The 25,026-nt window shown below is 32.2% G+C and overlaps 1 protein-coding gene across 5 annotated transcripts in view; it reads left to right on the forward strand.

The window, feature by feature from the left end:
* LOC143245413 (proton channel OtopLc-like) overlaps positions 1-24,404 on the forward strand; it is a 49,611-nt gene extending 25,207 nt beyond the window's left edge. For 3 of the 5 annotated variants that reach the window (XM_076491734.1, XM_076491737.1, XM_076491735.1), the window contains exons 2-7: positions 13,171-13,523; positions 15,250-15,358; positions 16,179-16,440; positions 18,534-18,700; positions 20,810-20,975; positions 22,092-24,404. In XM_076491734.1, the coding sequence (XP_076347849.1) occupies positions 13,171-13,523; positions 15,250-15,358; positions 16,179-16,440; positions 18,534-18,700; positions 20,810-20,975; positions 22,092-23,002 (1,968 nt within the window). In that variant the 3' untranslated portion in view covers positions 23,003-24,404. Of the gene's footprint in view, positions 1-1,493; positions 1,614-10,006; positions 10,104-13,170; positions 13,524-15,249; positions 15,359-16,178; positions 16,441-18,533; positions 18,701-20,809; positions 20,976-22,091 lie in introns of those variants that run through there. The other 2 variants (XM_076491736.1, XM_076491738.1) reach the window with 2 other exon arrangements.
* The last annotated feature ends 622 nt before the right edge of the window (positions 24,405-25,026 follow it).

Here is a 25,026-nt window from a genome sequence, read left to right on the forward strand (position 1 = left end):
CCTTCCACTCATTACATTCACAAACTTGTCATTTTGTACATATTCCATGTTACAGTATTTAGATTTAAATATTCTTGTCTCTTGTCTGGTAACAGTCCTTCCACTCATTACATTCACAAACTTGTTATTTTGTACATATTCCATGTTACAGTATTTAGATTTAAATATTCTTGTCTCTTGTCTGGTAACAGTCCTTCCACTCATTACATTCACAAACTTGTCATTTTGTACATATTCCATGTTACAGTATTTAGATTTAAATATTCTTGTCTCTTGTCTGGTAACAGTCCTTCCACTCATTACATTCACAAACTTGTCATTTTGTACATATTCCATGTTACAGTATTTAGATTTAAATATTCTTGTCTCTTGTCTGGTAACAGTCCTTCCACTCATTACATTCACAAACTTGTCATTTTGTACATATTCCATGTTACAGTATTTAGATTTAAATATTCTTGTCTCTTGTCTGGTAACAGTCCTTCCACTCATTACATTCACAAACTTGTTATTTTGTACATATTCCATGTTACAGTATTTAGATTTAAATATTCTTGTATTTTGTCTGGTAACAGTCCTTCCACTCATTACATCCACAAACTTGTTATTTTGTGTGCAGGTTATAAGTAAATAAATTATTAACATAAGAAGAAGTACAATATTATAAACAGTAATATTTAACATTCATCTATTGTATATTAACTAAACATCAGGTTATAAGTAAATAAATTATTAACATAATAAGAAGTACAATATTATAAAGAGCAATAGTTAACATTCATCTATTGTATGTTATCTAAACAACAGGTTATAAGTAAATAAATTATTAACATAATAAGAAGTACAATATTATAAACACTAATTCTTAACATTCATCTATTGTATGTTAACTAAACAATTCGATCACACTAGTATTTGGAATTTCGGAACAACACAGTACAAGCAAAGGTTCACAATAATTACATTTAATCTGGTTCTTATTAGAGCACAGTTATAAGAAAAATACACAATCATCATGGATAATCTGTTCCTCCCATACAAAACAGTTATTATTATAATAATTACAGATAATCTGGATCTTCATTATAATACCCTTACTATCAGTGATGTATACCAAGTACAGAAAATTATATCGTTCCTTACAATACAGTTACTAGCATCAATACACAATAGGCCCAGCATGGACAAGTGTGTCAAGGTTCGAATCCCCGTAGCACCAAACATGCTCGCCTTTTCAGCCGTGGGGGCGTTATAATGTGACGGTCATTTTCACTATTCGTTGGTAAAAGAGTAGCTCAAGAGTTGGCGGTGAGTGGCAATGACTAGCTGCCTTCCCTCTAGTCTTACACTGCAAAATTAGGGACGGCTAGCGCAGATAGCCCTCGAGTAGCTTTGCGCGAAATTCAAAACAAACAAACAAACAATACACAATAATTAAAAATATACATCTTCTTTACAACTCAGTTACTAATATAAATACACACTAATTACAGATAATCCGGACCTTTCTCACAGCCCAGTTATCAACAGAAATACATAACAACTATAGATAATCCAGACTTTCCGTACTACATATTACAGATAATCCGGACTTTCCGTACTTCATATTATAGGTAATCCGGACTTTCCGTACTACATATTACAGTATAAAATAGGTAATTATACTTTCAATAAATTAGAGAAACCCTAAAACTGAAGTGGTTTAAAGTGGTTCTTTAGACATTTTATTATCATTATTAAGAAGCCCTAAAACTGAAGTAGTTCAATATGATTCTTTAGACATTTTATGATCGTTATTAAGAAACCGTAAAACTGAAGTGGTTCAAAGTGGTTCTTTAGACATTTTATGATCATTATTAAGAAACCCTAAAACTGAAATGGTTCAAAGTGGTTCTTTAGACATTTTATGATCATTATTAAGAAACCCTAAAACTGAAGTGGTTCAAAGTGGTTATTTAGACATTTTATGATCATTATTAAGAAACCCTAAAACTGAAGTGGTTCAAAGTGGTTCTTTAGACATTTTATGATCATTATTAAGAAACCCAAAACTGAAGTGGTTCAAAGTGATTCTTTAGACATTTTATGATCATTATTAAGAAATCCTAAAACTGAAGTGGTTCAAAGTAGTTCTTTAGACATTTTATGATCATTATTAAGAAACCCTAAAACTGAAGTGGTTCAAAGTGGTTCTTTAGACATTTTATTATCATTATTAAGTCACATGGTAAGACACACGACAACAAAACTGTTAACTTCACAGATGTATCAAGAAAATAATACGAAAATCATTCTGAATGAAGACTGGTTAAGAACAAACTTAAGGAACGATAAGGCTTCCGAGCCAGATAATGTTTCTCTAAGGGTTTTGAAGGCAGCCAGATAATGTTTCTCTGAGGGTTTTAAAGGCAGCCAGATAATGTTTCTCTGAGGGTTTTGAAGGCAGCCAGATAATGTTTCTCTAAAGGTTTTGAAGGCAGCCAGATAATGTTTCTCTAAAGGTTTTGAAGGCAGCCAGATAATGTTTCTCTGAGGGTTTTGAAGGCAGCCAGCTAATGTTTCTCTAAGGGTTTTGAAAGCAGTTAAAGATTGACGACTTTAGCCACTACTGCTTATCAATCTATGAGTAAGATTTATGTTAGATAATATAATTCATCTTTACAAATGTTCTTAGTAATTACAGACCCGTTAGTCGTCCTTCTGTTGTAAGAAAACTTTTATAAGGTAACGTCCCTTTACATGGTTATGTCCGTGAATATAATACAGTAACATCTATAATACATGTTTATGTCCATGAATATAATACAGTAACATCTATAATATATGGTTATGTCCATTAATATAATACAGTAACATCTATAATGCATGGTTATGTCCATGAATATAATACAGTAACATCTATATTACATGGTTATGTCCATGAATATAATACAGTAACATTTATAATACATGTTTATGTCCATGAATATAATACAGTAACATCTATATTACATGGTTATGTCCGTGAATATAATACAGTAACATTTATAATACATGTTTATGTCCATGAATATAATACAGTAACATCTATAATACATGATAATGTCCATGAATATAATACAGTAACATTTATAATACATGTTTATGTCCATGAATATAATACAGTAACATCTATAATACATGATAACGTCCATTAATATGATACAGTAACATCTACAATACATGGTTATGTCCATTAATATAATACAATAACGTTCCTGTACATGCAGAGTGACACTTTCGTATTACATTTGTAAACATGGCTATGTAGAGAGGCACTACCGTATTATGTTCACAGACATGACCATTTCCATTAATATAATACAGTAACGTTTCTGTACATGGTCGTGTCTGTGAATATAATACGGTAGTGTGTCTCTACATAGCCATGTTTACAAATATAACACGAAAGTGTCTTTCTGCATGGCCATGATCATGAATATAATAAAATAACCTCCATCTTCATGTCCAGATGCTTAGGACACTAGGCCCGCAATCTGAGGGTCGAGAGTTCGAATCCCCGTCGTACTAAACATGCTTGATCTCTCAGCCGTGGGGACGTTATAACGTCAAGGTCAATCCTACTATTCGTTGGTAAAAGAGTAGGCCAAGTATTATCGGTGGGTGGCCTTCTCTATAACCTTTCACTGCTAATTTAGGGGTTCTCTATAACCTTTCACTGCTAAGTTAGGGGTTCTCTATAACCTTTCACTGCTAAGTTAGGGGTTCTCTATAACCTTTCACTGCTTAGTTAGGGGTTCTCTATAACCTTTCACTGCTAAGTTAAGGGTTGCTAACGCCTCATGTAACTTTCTAAGAATTTTAAACCAAACCACCTCGCTTCATTTGGCTGTGAAGATATGTTTCCTAAGTCAATTTATTAAGTTTGAATTTCACATAAATAACCTAGTAAATACGTTAATCTAAGGAGTGTGATAAGTTGTAATAAGAGTTAAACTTTATTATTATATCATCTAAGAAGTGTGATAAGTTGTAATAAGAGTTAAACTTTATTATTATATCATCTAAGGAGTGTGATAAGTTGTAATGAGAGTTAAACTTTATTATTATATCATCTAAGGAGTGTGATAAGTTGTAATAAGAGTTAAACTTTATTATTATATCATCTAAGAAGTGTGATAAGTTGTAATAAGAGTTAAACTTTATTATTATATCATCTAAGGAGTGTGATAAGTTGTAATAAGAGTTAAACTTTATTATTATACCATGGATAACGATTGTGTTGGACTTTAGATGACGAGTGAAAAATGTTTGTTGACAAGTTCTGAAAGGATGGTAAGATTGTTGCTTTTCTAGATTTTAATATTTTCTGATAAAACCTATAAATATATTCGTCACTTCTACTGTGATGTTTGGTGTTATTGTATAATATACACATTTTATAATTTACCTCTCTTTATAATTACAGCGTAAAGACTTTCCACTTTCTTTTCATAAGCTGAAATATGCTCATCTGGCCCGGCATGGCCACGTGGGTTAAGGCGTTCGACTCGTAATCTGAGGGTTCCCTGGTTCGAATCCCGGTCGCACCAAACATGCTCGCCCTTTCATCTGTGGGGGCGTTATAATGTGACGGGCAATCCCCACTATTCGTTGGTAAAAGAGTAGCCCAAGAGTTGGCGGTGGGTGGTGATGACTAGCTGCCTCTCCTCTAGTCTTACACTGCTAAATTAGGGACGGCTAGCGCAGATAGCCCTCGAGTAGCTTTGTGCGAAATTCAAAAACAAATAAACGTTCTTCTTTTCTACCTAATGTGAATCCTTACAGTTAAACAAACTGTTAAACATACAGTTAAGCTTGAAACTTTATGCATAACTAACAGTTAAATATAAGTTAATCTTGAAACTTTCTACATAACTTGCTGTTAACATACAGTTCAAATTGAAACTTTCTACATAACTTACTGTTAAACATACAGCTAAACTTGAAACTTTCTACATAACTTGCTGTTAACATACAGTTCAAATTGAAACTTTCTACATAACTTGCTGTTAACATACAGTTCAAATTGAAACTTTCTACATAATTTACTGTTAAACATACAGCTAAACTTCAAACTTTCTACATAACATACAGTTAAACTTGAAACTTTCTACATAACATACAGCTAAACTTGAAACTTTCTACATAACTTACTGTTAAACATACAGCTAAACTTGAAACTTTCTACATAACATACAGCTAAACTTGAAACTTTCTACATAACATACAGCTAAACTTGAAACTTTCTACATAACATACAGTTAAACTTGAAACTTTCTACATAACATACAGCTAAACTTGAAACTTTCTACATAACATACATTTAAACTTGAAACTTTCTACATAACATACAGCTAAACTTGAAACTTTCTACATAACATACAGCTAAACTTGAAACTTTTTACATAACATACAGTTAAACTTGAAACTTTCTACATAACATACAGCTAAACTTGAAACTTTCTACATAACATACAGCTAAACTTGAAACTTTCTACATAACATACAGTTAAACTTGAAACTTTCTACATAACATACAGTTAAACTTGAAACTTTCTACATAACATACAGCTAAACTTGAAACTTTCTACATAACATACAGCTAAACTTGAAACTTTCTACATAACATACAGCTAAACTTGAAACTTTCTACAAAACATACAACTAAACTTGAAACTTTCTACATAACATACAGCTAAACTTGAAACTTTCTACATAACATACAGCTAAACTTGAAACTTTCTACAAAACATACAGCTAAACTTGAAACTTTCTACAAAACATACAGCTAAACTTGAAACTTTCTACATAACATACAGCTAAACTTGAAACTTTCTACAAAACATACAGTTAAACTTGAAACTTTCTACATAACATACAGCTAAACTTGAAACTTTCTACATAACATACAGTTAAACTTGAAACTTTCTACATAACATACAGCTAAACTTGAAACTTTCTACATAACATACAGCTAAACTTGAAACTTTCTACAAAACATACAGCTAAACTTGAAACTTTCTACAAAACATACAGCTAAACTTGAAACTTTCTACATAACATACAGCTAAACTTGAAACTTTCTACAAAACATACAGTTAAACTTGAAACTTTCTACATAACATACAGCTAAACTTGAAACTTTCTACATAACATACAGTTAAACTTGAAACTTTCTACATAACATACAGCTAAACTTGAAACTTTCTACATAACATACAGCTAAACTTGAAACTTTCTACAAAATATACAGCAAAACTTGAAACTTTCTACATAACGTACAGCTAAACTTGAAACTTTCTACATAACATACAGCTAAACTTGAAACTTTATACATAACATACAGCTAAACTTGAAACTTTATACATAACATACAGCTAAACTTGAAACTTTCTACAAAACATACAGCTAAACTTGAAACTTTCTACATAACATATTACAGATTGTAAAAAGTTTACAAACCATCATGTAAAAATAGTTTTATTCTAAACGTGAAACCTAAAACTATTCAATTTTGTGTGTGTATGTGTGTGTGTGTGTATGTGTATGTATGTATGTGTGTGTGTGTGTGTGTGTGTGTGTGTGTGTGTGTGTGTATATATGTGTGTGTGTGTGTTGGTGTGGCATCAGGTTTTACTTTTCCACATCTATACGATTGAATATAAAAAAAAAAAAAAACCACCAGTTTCTGGAACATTCATTTATGGCATTGTGATTGTTTGTGCCATGATGTGATGATGGTAAGAACGTTATCAATACAGTTATAACATAACTGATAGGCAGTCTTGTGATAGGCAGTGAACAACTCTGTACCCAGAAAACGCCAGGTTTAAAAGTTAGTCCTAAAATAACTTCAAGGTTGTCTTTAATTATAAGACGACGTCAGATTTTAACTTGTAGTAGAAGCTACACACACACACATACACATACACACACACAAACTGTCTGTTTTAACTTGTAGCAGAAGCCACACATACACACAACCAAACATTCTGAAACGATCTGAAAATATTGAAATTAACCTTTATTTTAGTAAATGAGAATAAACAGTTATAATAACGTTAATATTTTAAACCTAAAGATAACGTACTTAGCCTGATGCAACTTTGTGACAATACACAAACATAAACAATAAATTTCCATGAATGTATTTAGCCTGATGCTACTTTATGACAATACACAAACATAAACAATAAATTTCCATGAACGTATTTATCCTGATGCTACTTTATGACAATACACAAACATAAACAATAAATTTCCATGAACATATTTAGCCTGATGCTACTTTATGACAATACACAAACATAAACAATAAATTTCCATGAACGTATTTTTCCTGATGTTACTTTATGACAATACACAAACATAAACAATAAATTTCCATGAACATATTTTTCCTGATGTTACTTTATGACAATACACAAACATAAACAATGAATTTCCATGAACATATTTATCCTGATGTTACTTTATGACAATACACAAACATAAACAATGAATTTCCATGAACATATTTTTCCTGATGTTACTTTATGACAATACATAAACATAAACAATGAATTTCCATGAACATATTTATCCTGATGTTACTTTATGACAATACACAAACATAAACAATGAATTTCCATGAACATATTTAGCCTGATGTTACTTTATGACAATACACAAACATAAACAATAAATTTCCATGAACATATTTTTCCTGATGTTACTTTATGACAATACACAAACATAAACAATAAATATCCATGAACATATTTTTCCTGATGTTATTTTATGACAATACACAAACATAAACAATAAATTTCCATGAACGTATTTATCTTGATGATACTTTATGACAATACACAAACATAAACAATAAATTTCCATGAACATATTTAGCCTGATGTTACTTTATGACAATACACAAACATAAACAATGAATTTCCATGAACATATTTAGCCTGATGTTACTTTATGACAATACAAAAACATAAACAATAAATTTTCATGAACGTATTTAGCCTGATGCTACTTTATGACAATACACAAACATAAACAATAAATTTCCATGAACATATTTTTCCTGATGTTACTTTATGACAATACACAAACATAAACAATAAATTTCCATGAACATATTTTTCCTGATGTTATTTTATGACAATACACAAACATAAACAATAAATTTCCATGAACATATTTTTCCTGATGTTACTTTATGACAATACACAAACATAAACAATGAATTTCCATGAACATATTTAGCCTGATGTTACTTTATGACAATACATAAACATAAACAATAAATTTTCATGAACGTATTTAGCCTGATGCTACTTTATGACAATACACAAACATAAACAATAAATTTCCATGAACATATTTTTCCTGATGTTACTTTATGACAATACACAAACATAAACAATAAATTTCCATGAACATATTTTTCCTGATGTTATTTTATGACAATACACAAACATAAACAATAAATTTCCATGAACGTATTTATCCTGATGATACTTTATGACAATACACAAACATAAACAATAAATTTCCATGAACATATTTAGCCTGATGTTACTTTATGACAATACATAAACATAAACAATAAATTTCCATGAACATATTTAGTCTAATGTTACTTTATGACAACGTAGAACCTTAAACAATATATTTCCATAAATATATTTAATTCGTTTCTACATTATGACAATGGTTTCATACTGAGTTCTGGTGGTACTATGTGTAGTCTGCTGATTCGATGGTCGCAGCTTCTGAAAACAGAGAAGTAAAAAAATGTATATTATTGCTAAACTACCAGAATATTTATTACTCTGTCCTTTTCTACAAAAAAACTGTAACCAGAATATTTATTACTCTGTCCTTTTCCACAAAAAAAACTGTAACCAGAATATTTATTACTCTGTCCTTTTCTACAAAAAACTGCAACCAGAATATTTATTACTCTGTCCTTTTCTACAAAACAAACTGTAACCAGAATATTTATTGCTCTGTCCTTTTCTACAAAAAAACTATAACCAGAATATTTATTACTCTGTCCTTTTCTACAAAACAAACTGTAACCAGAATATTTATTGCTCTGTCCTTTTCTACAAAAAAACTATAACCAGAATATTTATTACTCTGTCCTTTTCTACAAAAAAACTGTAACCAGAATATTTATTGCTCTGTCCTTTTCTACAAAAAAACTATAACCAGAATATTTATTACTCTGTCCTTTTCTACAAAAAAACTGTAACCAGAATATTTATTACTCTGTCCTTTTCTACAAAAAAAAACTGTAATGGTGAATGTTATTACACATCAATTCATGATATTTTATATTTTCTTAGACCGCCACAATGAACAAACTGTTAAATTTGGAGTTCTAGCACAAGAGGCGCTAGTAGCAACATGTATTAAAAGGAGGGCCATGTTTACCCCAACTAAGTCACATAAACTATTACTAAAATGTGTAAAAAGGAATGATGAGTGTACCCCAGTTATCTTTGCATTTTGTTTAACTTGGTTATTCAACATTATGTGTATGTGTTTTTATAGCAAAGGCACATTAATTTATCTTCTGTATTCACTGAGTGGAATCGAACCTCTAATTTTAGCGTTGTAAATTCGAAGACTTGCCGCTGTCCTAGCGGCGGCTATTTAATATTATATCTTTACATATATTTACAACTTTGCTTGTTTTTTGTACATACCAAATTATTGTATGGCTGTTCCATGTATAGTAACTTTAATGCTATTCACATGTAAAGTGTTTTCTTCATACGTCACTATTTTAGTCTTAAATTACAATTTCCATGACAGAAACTTTTTTTCCATGCAACTTGTTTGAGTAAATAACGGATTTATTTTATTAGCTGAAGGATGAGAATACATTTAGTTTTTCCATTGCTATAGTGATAAAATATATTATTAATAATATTACAACTACTTGAATTTAATTTTTAAAAATGTTTCCAGGTGGGGTAGGGGTAAGTCTTTGGACTTACAGTGCTAAAATCAGGAGTTTGATTCCCCTGTGTAGACATAGCAGATAGTCCAACGTGACTTTTCTATAATAAAACACACCCCAGGTTAGAAAAGTTTATGATGTTATTATTATCTAGCCCTGCCATCTTTTGCACAATACTGTTACTAACTGTGAGTGTCTTTCTTTTGTGTTTGCCGGCTGAATAGATTTGAACGAAAGTTGGCACACATTTGGATTATAATGTAACTTAGAAGATATTAGTTAGGAAAGAAGAAATTAAACATCGAGATCACAAAAATAAAAAAATTCCCTATCTGATAACAAGTGGACCGATTTGTTCACACGATGTTTTCTCCATATCTAAGATAAAATGACCGATTTGTTCACACGATGTTTTCTCCATAACTAAGTTGAAATGACCGATTTGTTCACACTATGTTTTCTCTATAACTTAGTTTAAATGACCGATTTCTTCACACTATGTTTTCTCTATAACTTAGTTAAAATGACCGATTTATTCACACTATGTTTTCTCTATAACTTAGTTAAAATGACCGATTTATTCACACTATGTTTTCTCTATAACTTAGTTGAAATGACCGATTTATTCACACTATGTTTTCTCTATAACTAAGTTGAAATGACCGATTTATTCACACTATGTTTTCTCTATAACTTAGTTTAAATGATCGATTTGTTCACACTATGTTTTCTCTATAACTTAGTTTAAATGACCGATTTGTTCACACTATGTTTTCTCTATAACTTAGTTTAAATGACCGATTTATTCACACTATGTTTTCTCTATAACTTAGTTAAAATGACCGATTTATTCACACTATGTTTTCTCTATAACTTAGTTAAAATGACCGATTTATTCACACTATGTTTTCTCTATAACTTAGTTGAAATGACCGATTTCTTCACACTATGTTTTCTCTATAACTTAGTTTAAATGACCGATTTATTCACACTATGTTTTCTCTATAACTTAGTTGAAATGACCGATCTCTTCACACTATGTTTTCTCCATAACTTAGTTGAAATGACCGATTTCTTCACACTATGTTTTCTCTATAACTTAGTTTAAATGACCGATTTCTTCACACTATGTTTTCTCTATAACTTAGTTGAAATGACCGATTTCTTCACACTATGTTTTCTCCATAACTTAGTTTAAATGACCGATTTATTCACACTATGTTTTCTCCATAACTTAGTTTAAATGACCGATTTATTCACACTATGTTTTCTTCATAACTTAGTTTAAATGACCGATTTATTCACACTATGTTTTCTCCATAACTTAGTTTAAATGACCGATTTGTTCACACTATGTTTTCTTCATAACTTAGTTTAAATGACCGATTTATTCACACTTTGTTTTCTTCATAACTTAGTTAAGATGACTGATTTGTTTACACTATTTTTCTCCATAACTAAGTTAAAATGATCGGATGTTGATGAAATTTAGTGGTCTGTTCATAACGACTATCATATGGACAAATTCTGCTATTTTAATATTAGAATCTTGAAGCCTGTTGCAATTTCAGATATCAAATTTCTGTCTTGAGTGTAATATTTTCCAGAAAACTGACAGCTGTGTTACTACAGCATTTATAACGTTCGTTCATGACAATAACTCAGATTAACCTAACTGAAATAATACGTCTTTTATGACTATGCTCATTGTGCTCTTCAGCCATCTATTGACTTTTTTTATAATTAACCGGAAATATTTTGTTTTCAGCACACTTTCTAGTTGAGTGAGACTAAATAAGTGTTACACTGTGACATAGGTTTTATAAATGTTACTTATGTACCAGTGAGATAAAACGTAGGGCAGGTCTCTTAGTTTACTGGCATTGTAAATATCATCTTCATGGATATCTCTTAACACTGATCAAAAAATATTTTTAGGAAACAGGATTATAAATATTCAGCATCAAAACACGCTGTTATACGTTCATAAAAATATGTTAATGTGGAATATAGGAGACTACAGTTAACATGTTAATGTAAGATATAGGAGACAACAGTGAACATGTTAATGTAAGATATAGGAGACAACAGTGAACATGTTAATGTAAGATATAGGAGATTTCAGTAAACATGTTAATGTAAGATATAAGAGACTTCGGTGAAAATGTTAATGTAAAATATAGGAGACTTCAGTGAATATGTTAATGTGGAATATAGGAGACTACAGTTAACATATTAATGTAAGATATAGGAGACTTCAGTGAATATGTTAATGTAGGATATAAGATATTACAGTCAATATTTGTCACGCGTGCATTTGGAACTGGGTGTTTGTTTGTGTAAAATGATTCTGTGATCGGGATGGTGGACTCTAACCGTTAAGAAAGATCCGTTGCATTATGTATAGTTTCAGTTTCCTTTGTTGGAAAGTGTACACGATATATTTATAGTACCTAGTCATTCTGCAGCACCTAACGAAATTGTTATGTTCATAATACTTATTTCTAGAGTTGAAACGTCGTTCCAATGTGAGACCCATTGGATAAACATCAAATATTTTTTTAACAACACCACATTTTTGGTTAACATCTCCTGTATATTCACGTTGTATTGAAAGGAATTAATCACACTAAAAAGCGTTTGATTGAATAACATTTCATGTAAAGTTTAAAATTTCGTTTATGTGTTAGACTTAACATTAACAGTTTTAATTCATAAAGGATAATATATATATATAGGTATATTCTTTCAAATGTTTTCTGTCATTTTGTCACTGTTAAAACAACGATTTCCTTTAAGATTCTATTCTAAAACAATATGAACAACAACAACCTCCACAAGACTACCTCTTTTGGTGGTTAGGGCGCTCGACTAGCAATCTGAGGGACGCTGATTCGAATCCTTGTCCCATCAAACATACTCGCTCTTTCAGCCGTGGAGGCGATATAATGTGCAGCCAATGCCATTATTCGTTGCTAAAAGAGTAGTCCAAGAGTTGACGGTGGGTGGTTATGACTGGTTTCTTTCCCTCTACTCTTATATTGCTAAATTAGGCACAGATAGCGCAAATAGCCCTCGTTTGTCTTTGGGCGAAATTCAAAACAAACCAAATCCGTAATATCTTTGTTGTTGTTGTTTTCATTCCAAGCTATCATTAATATTATCGTAACCAATTTTGTTTTATTTAGCTAATAGGTGAAAGAAGTGTGGAAACAGACAAACAGTGCAACCATCACTCAAACTGTGTGTCCACCATGGAATCGAACCAGATGTCCTCCGAGGGTTCCAATCAGACGACAGAAAACAAGAGTGTAGGCGGTTATGATACCAATAGCATTCCAATCCGAGTTGACCCAACTGAAGACAGCATCTTAACCATCACAAGTGCTCAGAGTTTTTTTTCCACAGGCACTCCAGCCATCAGTAGAAGACAGGTCGCTCTTCGAGATCGGCATGACCTTCTTCAGGCTGACAGCGTTTCTTGTTCTCACTTAATGATGGACTCTGGCTCATCGAGAAAACTGGAAGCTGCACATATGAAGTATGTTATTATCCTGAACGTTATTGGTAAAACCATTGTTTACTATTTTATGTGTAACCCAAAAACACTCACTTTAATGAAATAAACCCCCAAAACTTTTACATCTTAATATGACAAGCCCCCCAAATCTTTCACATCTCAATATGAGAGGCCCCAAAACATTGGTATCGTTATATGACAAGTCCCGAAACATTTGTATTTCCATATGACAAGCCTACAAAACTTTCACATCTTTATATGACAAGCCTCATAACGTTCATATTTTATGTGATAAAACACAAAAAGTTCACATCTTTATATGACAACCCTCCAAAACGTTCGCATCTTTATATGGCAAAACTTAAAACTTTCTTACATTTGTATGATAAGTCCTGAGAACGTAACTTTCATATCTCTATGTGAAAATTCTGAAAAACTTCACATGCATACCAAAATTAGTACATGTGCATATCGGCCAATGAAAATCGAACATCAAAATTGTTATTTAAACCTTCAACTCGTGTTTATGGGTTTTTTTTGCTTTTCAAAACATATTATGTTAACCCTTGATGTTGCGGTTACTGTTTATTAAAACATGTTATGTTAACCCTTGATGTTGTGGTCATTGTTTATTAAAACATGCTATGTTAACCCTTAATTTCGTGGATACTGTTTATTAAAACATATTACGTTAATCCATCATGTTGTGACTGTTGTTTATTCAGACATGTTATGTTAACCTTTCATGTTGTGGTTGTTTATTAAAACATGTTATGTTAACTCTTCATGTTGTGGCTGTTGTTTATTAAAACATGTTATGTTAACCTTTCATGTTGTGGTTGTTTATTAAAAATGTTGTGTTAACTCTTCATGTTGTGGCTGTTGTTTATTAAAACATGTTATGTTAACCTTTCATGTTGTGGTTGTTTATTAAAACATGTTATGTTAACTCTTCATGTTGTGGCTGTTGTTTATTAAAACATGTTGTGTTAACTCTTTATGTTGTGGCTGTTGGTTATTAAAACATGTTATGTTAACCTTCCATGTTGTGGTTGTTTATTAAAACATGTTGTGTTAACCCTTCATGTCGTGGCTGTTGTTTATTAAAACATTCTTTATTAACTATTTCTGTTGTGACTGTTCTTTATTAAACATGTTATCTTAACACTTCATGTTGTGGTTTCCAGGTGTAATACTGGGGACCACACATTCATGTCACTGATATGAAGTAAAAAATATTTTCAATTTAAATGTGTTCATTGTTTTTGTGCTTCATAAAAGCAATACATAATAGTATGCTGTTTTAGCAACTCATAATTTGATATATCTATATCGGGAGGATGTTTAGTAAGTCTTTCTAAGCCCTTCCTAAAGTGCAGAAGTGGACGGAAGGATGTTTAGTAAGTCTTTCTAAGCCCTTGCTAGAGTGCAAAAGTGGACGTCTGATCTGATCGGACATAACTGCTACTCTTTCACTCTATTATTTTAGGAAAAATAGGTCAAGTCACAGAGGAGATAAGGGCTTACAGTAAAAACTTATAGTATCTTTGCCTTAAACAAATATTATTTTCTAGTCCAGAAAGTTATAATTGTAGTAACTATTTGTCAAATCTTCATATACGAAATATTTTTTATTCGAAACATCGTCGATGAAACGAAATACGTTTATTTTCATTTTTTTTTATATTGAAATCAAAACAGGTTTTGTTTTGTTATAATCATTATACATTTTTGTCATATTTTTCAGGAAAACATTTTCAGTGTTACTAAGCATCATTTATGCTGTATTCTTGGTGACACTAGGTGGCGTTATCACTATGACAGATCAAAAAGTTACAAAGAGGTATACGACTGAGGTGAGAATAATACAGAATTTAAAACTTGGACTTGTTTCGTGTAATACTCTAATACAGTAAAATTACATACAATTAAAACTTAAACTTGTTTCATGTAATACTCTACTACAGTAAAACTACATACAATTAAAACTTAAACTTGTTTCATGTAATACTCTACTACAGTAAAACTACATACAATTAAACCTTAAACTTGTTTCATGTAATACTCTAGTACAGTAAAACTACATACAATTAAAACTTAAACTTGTTTCATGTAATACTCTACTACAGTAAAACTACATACAATTAAAACTTAAACCTGTTTCATGTAATACTCTGGTACAGTAAAACTACATACAATTAAAACTTAAACTTGTTTCATGTAATACTCTGGTACAGTAAAACTACATACAATTAAAACTTAAACTTGTTTCATGTAATACTCTAATACAGTAAAACTACATACAATTAAAATTCAAACTTGTTTCATGTAATACTCTAGTACAGTAAAATTACATACAATTAACTTTTATTATTTAGTTTTCCTGAACTAATCTCACGTTAAATAACATCAGCTAAGGTATAGATAATAGATCATTAATAATTGTTTAAATTTCAAAGTGGTCGTCGAGAGCTTGGGGTCAAGAAGTAAAATGGTAGTTTGAGATGACCAGGTCAGCGACCAGATCAAACAAGATTTGTGTAGTTTGTTTTTTGAAAGTACGACCCAGAATTCTAGGATTTTTACGCTTCCTACATAACTCATCATATATTAACAGAAAGCTGTTTTGAAGTATGTAACAGAAGTGTCAGCATAAATAAATATAATTTTTCGCAGATTTTTAGCATCGTTGTAGCTACTATGGGCTTTTTGTGGCTACTACTGTTCCACATCGACCTTCAACGCTATAAAAATCACGCTCTACGTTTGGTGAACGAGAAAAATGAAGCCTTGCAAGAAGCCATGGAACGTACGAGTCAAACGACACAAGCCGTTTGTAATACGATGTTTGATATCGGGCCAAACATGGTGAGACCTTCTTACCGGTTTCTTAAAGGTCGTCACGGTGGTAGTTTCTATTTGAAGATAGGAATGGCAGGTAGGCCTAAAAACCTTAGTTTGCCATGTACTTAATCCATAACAAAAATACTTAAAGAAACAGTTAAATATATTTAATTTTAAAAACAATGTGTATCGATCTGTCAATCCATACGTGTATGTCTGCTACCTCACCGTGGAAACCCGATGTTGCTATTGGCTAATGGTACAGATAGTTTTACATGTATTCGAGTACTAAACTGATCGACGTTTAACATGCATTGTTCTACACGCATGCAAAATTATGATGCTCATAGTATTAACTTTCGAAGAGAATTACTTCGGTAATATGAACAAAATCACAAGACTAACAGCGGTAGATTATAACAGAAGAAAATTCATGTTCGCGTAAGAAGTGTATTCAAACTTTAGGCTTAACTGTCGATTTTTAGGCGCTTATTGAAATTTCCATTGAGATATAATGATACTACCTTGTTTACCGGCCTGGTATGGCCAAGTGTGTTAAGGCGTTCGACTCGTAATTTGAGGGTCGCGGGTTCGAATCCCGGTCGCACCAAACATGCTCGTCCTTTCAGCCGTGAGGGCGTTATAATGTGACAGCCAATCCCACTATTCATTGGTAAAAGAATAGCCCAAGAGTTTGCGGTGGGTGGTGATGACTAGCTGTCTCTCCTCTAGTCTTACACTGCTAAATTAGGGACGGCTAGCGCAGATAGCCCTCGAGTAGCTTTGTGTGAAATTCAAAACAAACCTTGTTTATATCCACAGAACTATAAAAAATTGCATTAATAGTCACTGTTCACTGTTCACTGTTCACAACTTCATTTGCGATGCTCTACACGCTGAAGAACTAACACATAGCGCAGAATAAAATAAGTACATTAATAGTCACTGTTCACTGTTCACTGTTCACAACTTCATTTGTGAAGGACTAACACATAGCGCAGAATAAAATAAGTACGGGTTTCAGATACGAATTATACACATGCGCACAAAACTCTACAAAATAAAAGCACGACAGTTGATTTTTACAACTTCCATACTTTTAGTCCTAAAGTCGTACACCTTGTTATAAGTACAAAATAATATACAACATAAATAGAACTTGGTAAACTAAAGCAGTGTTCGGTTTGAACAGTAAGTAAACTAAAATAAAAAGTAACAAATATTATTATTTCTTGCTTTTACAGTTCGTATGTCATACTGTGTTACAGTGTGTATAACTCTTTTACAGTTCGTACGTCATGCTGTGTTACAGTGTGTATAACTCTTTTACAGTTCGTACGTCATGCTGTGTTACAGTGTGTATAACTCTTTTACAGTTCGTATGTCATGCTGTGTTACAATGTGTATAACTCTTTTACAGTTCGTATGTCATGCTGTGTTACGGTGTATAACTCTTTATAGTTCGTACGTCATGCTGTGTTACAGTGTGTATAACTCTTTTACAGTTCGTATGTCATGCTGTGTTACAGTGTGTGTAACTCTTTTACAGTTCGTATGTCATGCTGTGTTACAATGTGTATAACTCTTTTACAGTTCGTATGTCATGCTGTGTTACAGTGTGTATAATTATTTTACAGTTCGTATGTCATGCTGTGTTACAGTGTGTATAATTATTTTCGTGAGTTATGGTATACGTATATTTCACTGACTTAATAGAATACAAATCGAAAAGTTCGGTGTCTTATGTGTGACGTCAATTTAGTGTTTATTGATTCACTGACAAATAACACAACACTGTATAATGGTATGAGTGGTTAGAACACATGACCCTTCAGGCGGCCTTTGGTTCCTCTTCGATGAAATAAATATATGGTGCATATTAATAACATTAAAGAAATAATTTAATCTACAAAACACAAAATCAGTGGTATCGAATCCAATCACGTGATTGGACTCGTATCAGATAAGTTATGGGTTTTTCCTCCAGCTTACCATCCTTTCCATAATACACTGTGATTATTTCACAAAGATAACCAATTTCACGAGTTTTCTTGCGTAATGGGTTTCTTATAACAAGCCCATCACAGATATTAATATTTTTTTTACAACATTCAACTTCTGGGTATTTACAATTCTACCTACATACTATTTTTTGTGCACAATTATTACATAAAACTTTTCTTTCAGCATTTTGTTTCGGGAACTTGATTTACGAGGGATTACAGTTGGGCCAACAAATAGTCTTCACTGTAAATCACAAGAACGAGTGTGTTGACATAGCAGCCATTGTACTCCATGTAGTCGTTCCAGTCTACTCATTTTATCAACTGTTCATCTGCTTCAAATACGCAAATGTAAGTTGTTTTTACCATCTAGACAACAGATATGTTGGAAAATATGGCAAACTTACCAACAACTGATGTCAAAAAATATAACAAACATATAACTAACCAAGTGGTCGTAACATAGTACCTCTTATGAAAACTAATCTTACATACTCCAACAACTGTAGATTCTAATAAAAATATAGTTCGTCTTCTTTAGATATCTTGAATTACCGTATTATTTCAGTTATAGTTCGTGTTGTTTAGATAATTATATTTCGTGTTATTTATACAGTTATAGTTTGTGTAGTTTAAATTGTTATAGTTCTTCTTGTTTAAATTGTTACAGCTCTTGTTTTGATTGTTGTAGTTCTTGTTTAAATTGATATAGTTCTTGTTTTGATTGTTGTAGCTCTTGTTTAAATTGTTACAGCTCTTTTTTTATTGTTGTAGTTCTTGTTTAAATTGATATAGTTCTTGTTTTGATTGTTGTAGTTCTTGTTTAAATTGCTATAGTTCTTGTTTTGATTGTTGTAGTTCTTGTTTAAATTGCTATAGCTCTTGTTTTGATTGTTGTAGTTCTTGTTTAAATTGCTATAGTTCTTGTTTTGATTGTTGTAGTTCTTGCTTAAATTGCTATAGTTCTTGTTTTGATTGTTGTAGTTCTTGTTTAAATTGCTATAGTTCTTGTTTTGATTTTTGTAGTTCTTGTTTAAATTGCTATAGTTCTTGTTTTGATTGTTGTAGTTCTTGTTTAAATTGCTATAGCTCTTGTTTTGATTGTTGTAGTTTCTTGTTTAAATTGCATTAGCTCTTGTTTTGATTGTTGTAGTTCTTGTTTAAATTGCTATAATTCTTGTTTTGATTGTTGTAGTTCTTGTTTATATTACTATAGTTATTCTTGTTTAGATTACTATAGTTATTCTTGGTTAGATTACTATAGTTATTCTTGTTTAAACTGATATAGTTATTCTTCTTTTTATTGTTCTAGTTCTTGTTTAGATTGTTATGGTTCTTTTTGTGTAGATTTTATAGATCTTTTCGTTTAAATTGTTATAGTTCTTCTTCTTTTGATTGTTGTAGTTCTTCTTGTTTAGATTTTTGTAGATCATGTTGTTTAGATAGTTATGTTTCGTGTTGTTTAGATAGTTATAGTTTGTGTTGTTTGTTTTGTTATAGTTCATGTTGTTTAGATAGTTGTAGTTCGTGTTCTTTAGATAGTTATAGTTCGTGTTGTTTAGATAGTTAATGTTTGTATTGTTTAGATAGTTATAGTTCGTGTTGTTTAGATAGTTATAGTTCGTGTTGTTTAGATTGTTATAGTTCGTGTTGTTTAGATAGTTATAGTTCGTGTTGTTTGTATTGTTATAGTTCGTGTTGTTTGGATTGTTATAGTTCGTGTTGTTTAGATAGTTGTAGTTCGTGTTCTTTAGATAGTTATAGTTCGTGTTGTTTAGATAGTTAATGTTTTCCTTCCTTACATAACATTTGGTTTTCTGGATGTTGCAGGTTATAATCAACAGATTGTTATAGTTCGTGTTGTTTAGATAGTTAATGTTTTCCTTCCTTACATAACATTTGGTTTTCTGGATGTTGCAGGTTATAATCAACAGATAGTTATAGTTCGTGTTGTTTAGATAGTTAATGTTTTCCTTCCTTACATAACATTTTGTTTTCTGGATGTTGCAGGTTATAATCAACAGATAGTTATAGTTCGTGTTGTTTAGATAGTTAATGTTTTCCTTCCTTACATAACATTTTGTTTTCTGGATATTGCAGGTTATAATCAACAGATAGTTATAGTTCGTGTTGTTTAGATAGTTAATGTTTTCCTTCCTTACATAACATTTTGTTTTCTGGATGTTGCAGGTTATAATCAACAGATAGTTATAGTTCGTGTTGTTTAGATAGTTAATGTTTTCCTTCCTTACATAACATTTTGTTTTCTGGATGTTGCAGGTTATAATCAACAGATAGTTATAGTTCGTGTTGTTTAGATAGTTAATGTTTTCCTTCCTTACATAACATTTTGTTTTCTGGATATTGCAGGTTATAATCAACAGATAGTTATAGTTCGTGTTGTTTAGATAGTTAATGTTTTCCTACCTTACATAACATTTTGTTTTCTGGATGTTGCAGGTTATAATCAACAGAATGAAACCTTTATCAAGATTTGGTTTGATGCATTTGATCGCCACCTCCTTGTACTTTTGGTTTAGCACTATAGTTGAGGATGCCCTGCATGATTATTGTCATAAAACTTCGAGCAACGGATCAGACAGAAATGAAACTGGAGTAGAAACTAGTGAGTACATCCTTCCTTATTCATATGAACTCCTGACAAATACTAGTGAGTACATCCTTCCTTATTCATATGAACTCCTGACAAAAAATAGTGAGTACATCCTTCCTTATTCATATGAACTCCTGACAAAAACTAGTGAGTACATCCTTTCTTATTCATATGAACTCTTGACAAAAACTAGTGAATACATCCTTCCTTATTCACATGAACTCCTGACAAAAAATAGTGATTACATCCTTCCTTATTCACATGAACTCCTGACAAATACTAGAAGTACATACTTCCTTATTGATATGAACTCCTGACAAAAACTAGTGAGTACATCCTTCCTTATTCATATGAACTCCTGACAAATACTGCATGGTGTACATGGACTCATGACAAATACTGCATGGTTTACATGAACTTGTGACAAATACATCGTGGTTTTCATGGACGTGTCACAAATACATTTATGGTTTGCATTGTCTCATGACAAATTATTCATGGTTTACATGGACTTGTGACATTGTTAAACACTACAATATAACATCGATAGTTTCTTCATAACATGTGTGTACTGACTTGTTTGTTACACACGTTTGTTGTGTTGTTAAACACTGCAATATAACATCTATAGTTTCATCATAAAATGTATGTACTGAATTCTTTGTTACACACGTTTGTTGTGTTGTTAAACACTGCAATATAACATCTATAGTTTCTTCATAACATGTACTGACTTGTTTGTTACATACGTTTGTTGTGTTGTTAAACACTGCAATATAACATCGATAGTTTCTTCATAACATGTATGTACTGAATTCTTTGTTACACACGTTTGTTGTGTTGTTAAACACTGCAATATAACATCTATAGTTTCATCATAAAATGTATCTACTGAATTCTTTGTTACACACGTTTGTTGTGTTGTTAAACACTGCACTATAACATCTATAGTTTCATCATAAAATGTATGTACTGACTTGTTTGTTACACACGTTTGTTGTGTTGTTAAACGCTATAATATAACATCGATAGTTTCTTCATAACATGTATGTACTGACTTGTTTGTTACACACGTTTATTGTATTGCTAAACACTACAATATAACATCGATTGATTCCTTATTTTTAGGTACCTTTGACAGTAGCAGCAGGGAATGTTTCGGAGTGAACTTTGTTCTGTCGCCCTTTTCACTGCGTGCCGTTCCGTACCTCTACCCTTTCACTATCGAGTACAACTTGCTTTTAGCGGGAGTTTGGTTTATTGTATGGCAAAATATAGGTAAGGACCACATCCACGCCCAACCGCAGCATTTTACTCACAAGGTGAACGTGGAAGAAGGGAATGACGTCCACTTTGAAAGTAACCTTGTTCTGAGTGTGGACTGCCATTCCGCCAATAAAGGACTCTTTCTGGGTTTATTTCTGATGTTCGTTACCATAGTAACAGTGATAGTTTTCTTTGTGGCGATCACAAGTGAGAAACACGTTCATATTGGAGTTAATATCTACACGAGTCAAGAGGTGATATTAATCATTTTAGGAACAGTTTCTCTCCTTCTGGTTCATTACCAGATCAGGAAACTGAACATCAACCGACATCCAATTACGTTCCTAGACGACCTATTGATGTTTCTACCCTTGCCGTTTTACTTCATCAACGGGATACTGTCAATTTGGGCAGAAGGTCACAATAGGAACTACGTGAGACTCGTCCTCAACATACTGACCATGGTCCAGATCAGCTGGCAGACTGTGTTTGTTAGCGACGGTCTTCGTCGTTGCTCTAACACTAACGACCTGGTTTACCGGAAGCCAGGAAGAGAGCTTATCACGTTCCTCATCATTCTGAACCTCGCCCTGTGGGTCGTGAACACCTTCCAGCATAAGAGTGTGGAGAAGCATCTGGGACCCGAACACTACTTCGGAATGAACTGGATGATTGTTGCTCACGCTACCCTCCCTCCAATGTTGTTCTATAGGTTTCATTCCTCTGTGTGTCTGGCAGACGTCTGGCAGTCGGCATACAATAAAGGAGAATAGAACTGATTGACCAGACGTCTCATAGTTGGCCCAAACTAAATTATAAACAGGTGTGATCTGTAGCCATAGACTGTTACCTAAATATACAAGTTTATTTTTGGGGGGAGGGGTTCGACTACCGGGGGCACATCATTTGCTATTTTAAACTTGATCATTGAATTCAACGTTAGAGGAGCAACTGATGGTTAAATCGGTCACTTCACTACTGAAGGTAGACATGCCCTCAGTACCTCACTCACTTCCTCTGTCTATGCCAGCAACATGTTTGTGAAACTGTGTATTGACCGCTTATTCTGTGCCAAGTACTTCAAAATATATGTTACATTTGTTATCATTCAGTTTTTTTTAAAACAGAACCAAGTAGGCTTTGGTAATTTTTAGATACTTTCAGTAATACGTGATAGTATTGTAGCAGAATGTGTGAAGCCACGAAACATAAAAGTAAACAGTCATCCGTGTCTTGACTTTGTCACAATTGGAATAACGGTCACCTCGGAGGTGTTAAACAAAAGTCTAAAGTCCGGAAGTTAGGTATGGGAGATTTCCCCATGAATATTCAAGGGCTAAGACCTCTCTTCATACGTTCTAGAAGGGTTTCTGATGAGAATGAAGTATGGATAGAATTGGAGGTAAGATAAATACCATGTTGATTGATACAGATGCTGAGAGGAAGCTGTGAACAAGGTTATTTACATTATCTTGGTAGTAGATATTCACATGGTATATCTAGTTTGGAGGTTGGGAGTCTTTATTTGACGACATTAACAATAAAAAGTGTAATATTCTTATTGACTTCCATATGGGGTATTTCTTCTCATTTAGCGTTTTACACACAACGATTTCTAAGTCAAAGGCTTTTTGGACAACGTGTAAGACAGCTGCATTATAACAACAAGGAGAGAGAACTACAGAGTTATAAAAAACTAAAATAACAAAACCTAACGTCAGAGGAATAAGACACACCCTTGACGTCTATAACTTATTGTTATTAGCTACTATTTCAAACCACGTTCGTGAACAGCCTATCACGCATGACACACGAGACCACAGAACCAATCAAGAGCCGAATATTCAGCGCTACAGAATCTATCTTAGTAATGGTGAGCATCGTATTGGTAAAAATCACGTTTGTGCAGGTCTAAGGACAGACAGACCCACACTACATAAATAATTATGTACAGGCAAACATCTGAAACATATAGTCTGTGTGTAGAACTTCCGTATTTGTGAAAACAAACTCTAGGAAAGCCAACTGAAAAGGTTAATTTAGGCCTATCAAATATAAACAGCAAATTTCTTATAAATTACTTCATTTGTCTGTTTTATACCAAGCCACACAGCGCTATCTACTGTGTTCCCTACGAACAATTGAACCTCGAATTTCAGTTGTGAAAATCAAATTTAAAAACAGAATGTTTATTGTGTAGCTTGCAGTCAATAGTTCAACACAGTTTATCTGTATATACGATGTCTATGCTGCGCGTTATCAAAAGTTCCACAAAGATATTTTCCTTCTTCCTGTTAAACAAGGTAGTGGACTACTTTCTTCTATAACTTTATAAACACAAATACGTGTTTTATATATAGTACATAGCTCTCGTATTTCATTGACTTTCGATAATTCGACAATTATGTTTTAACCAAGCTATATTTTGTTGTAGCTGTTTTTGAAAAATTAACGTATGAGAACAAAGATAGTTTCGTTAAACAGGCAAAATGGTGTGAAAATTATTTTGTACTTTAGTACCAAGTTATCAACAAAACATGTGAGAGTAATTACTTTGAATATTGAACAATTTTCAATTTAAAAAAATCATGTTTCTAATTTGTTGTTATTTATTTCAATTATTTAAACCAGATAACATAGTACCACCAAGTTAGTAGCGAATGATATATGACCTCCAAATCAATAGTACCAAACATAGGACCACCAAGACAGTACCTAACATAAGACTACCAAATCAGTAGCGAATAATATATGACCTCCAAATCAATAGTACCAAACATGTTACCACCAAGACAGT

This window comes from Tachypleus tridentatus, chromosome 2, assembly GCF_004210375.1.
Source record: "Tachypleus tridentatus isolate NWPU-2018 chromosome 2, ASM421037v1, whole genome shotgun sequence".
Lineage (NCBI taxonomy): Eukaryota > Metazoa > Arthropoda > Merostomata > Xiphosura > Limulidae > Tachypleus > Tachypleus tridentatus.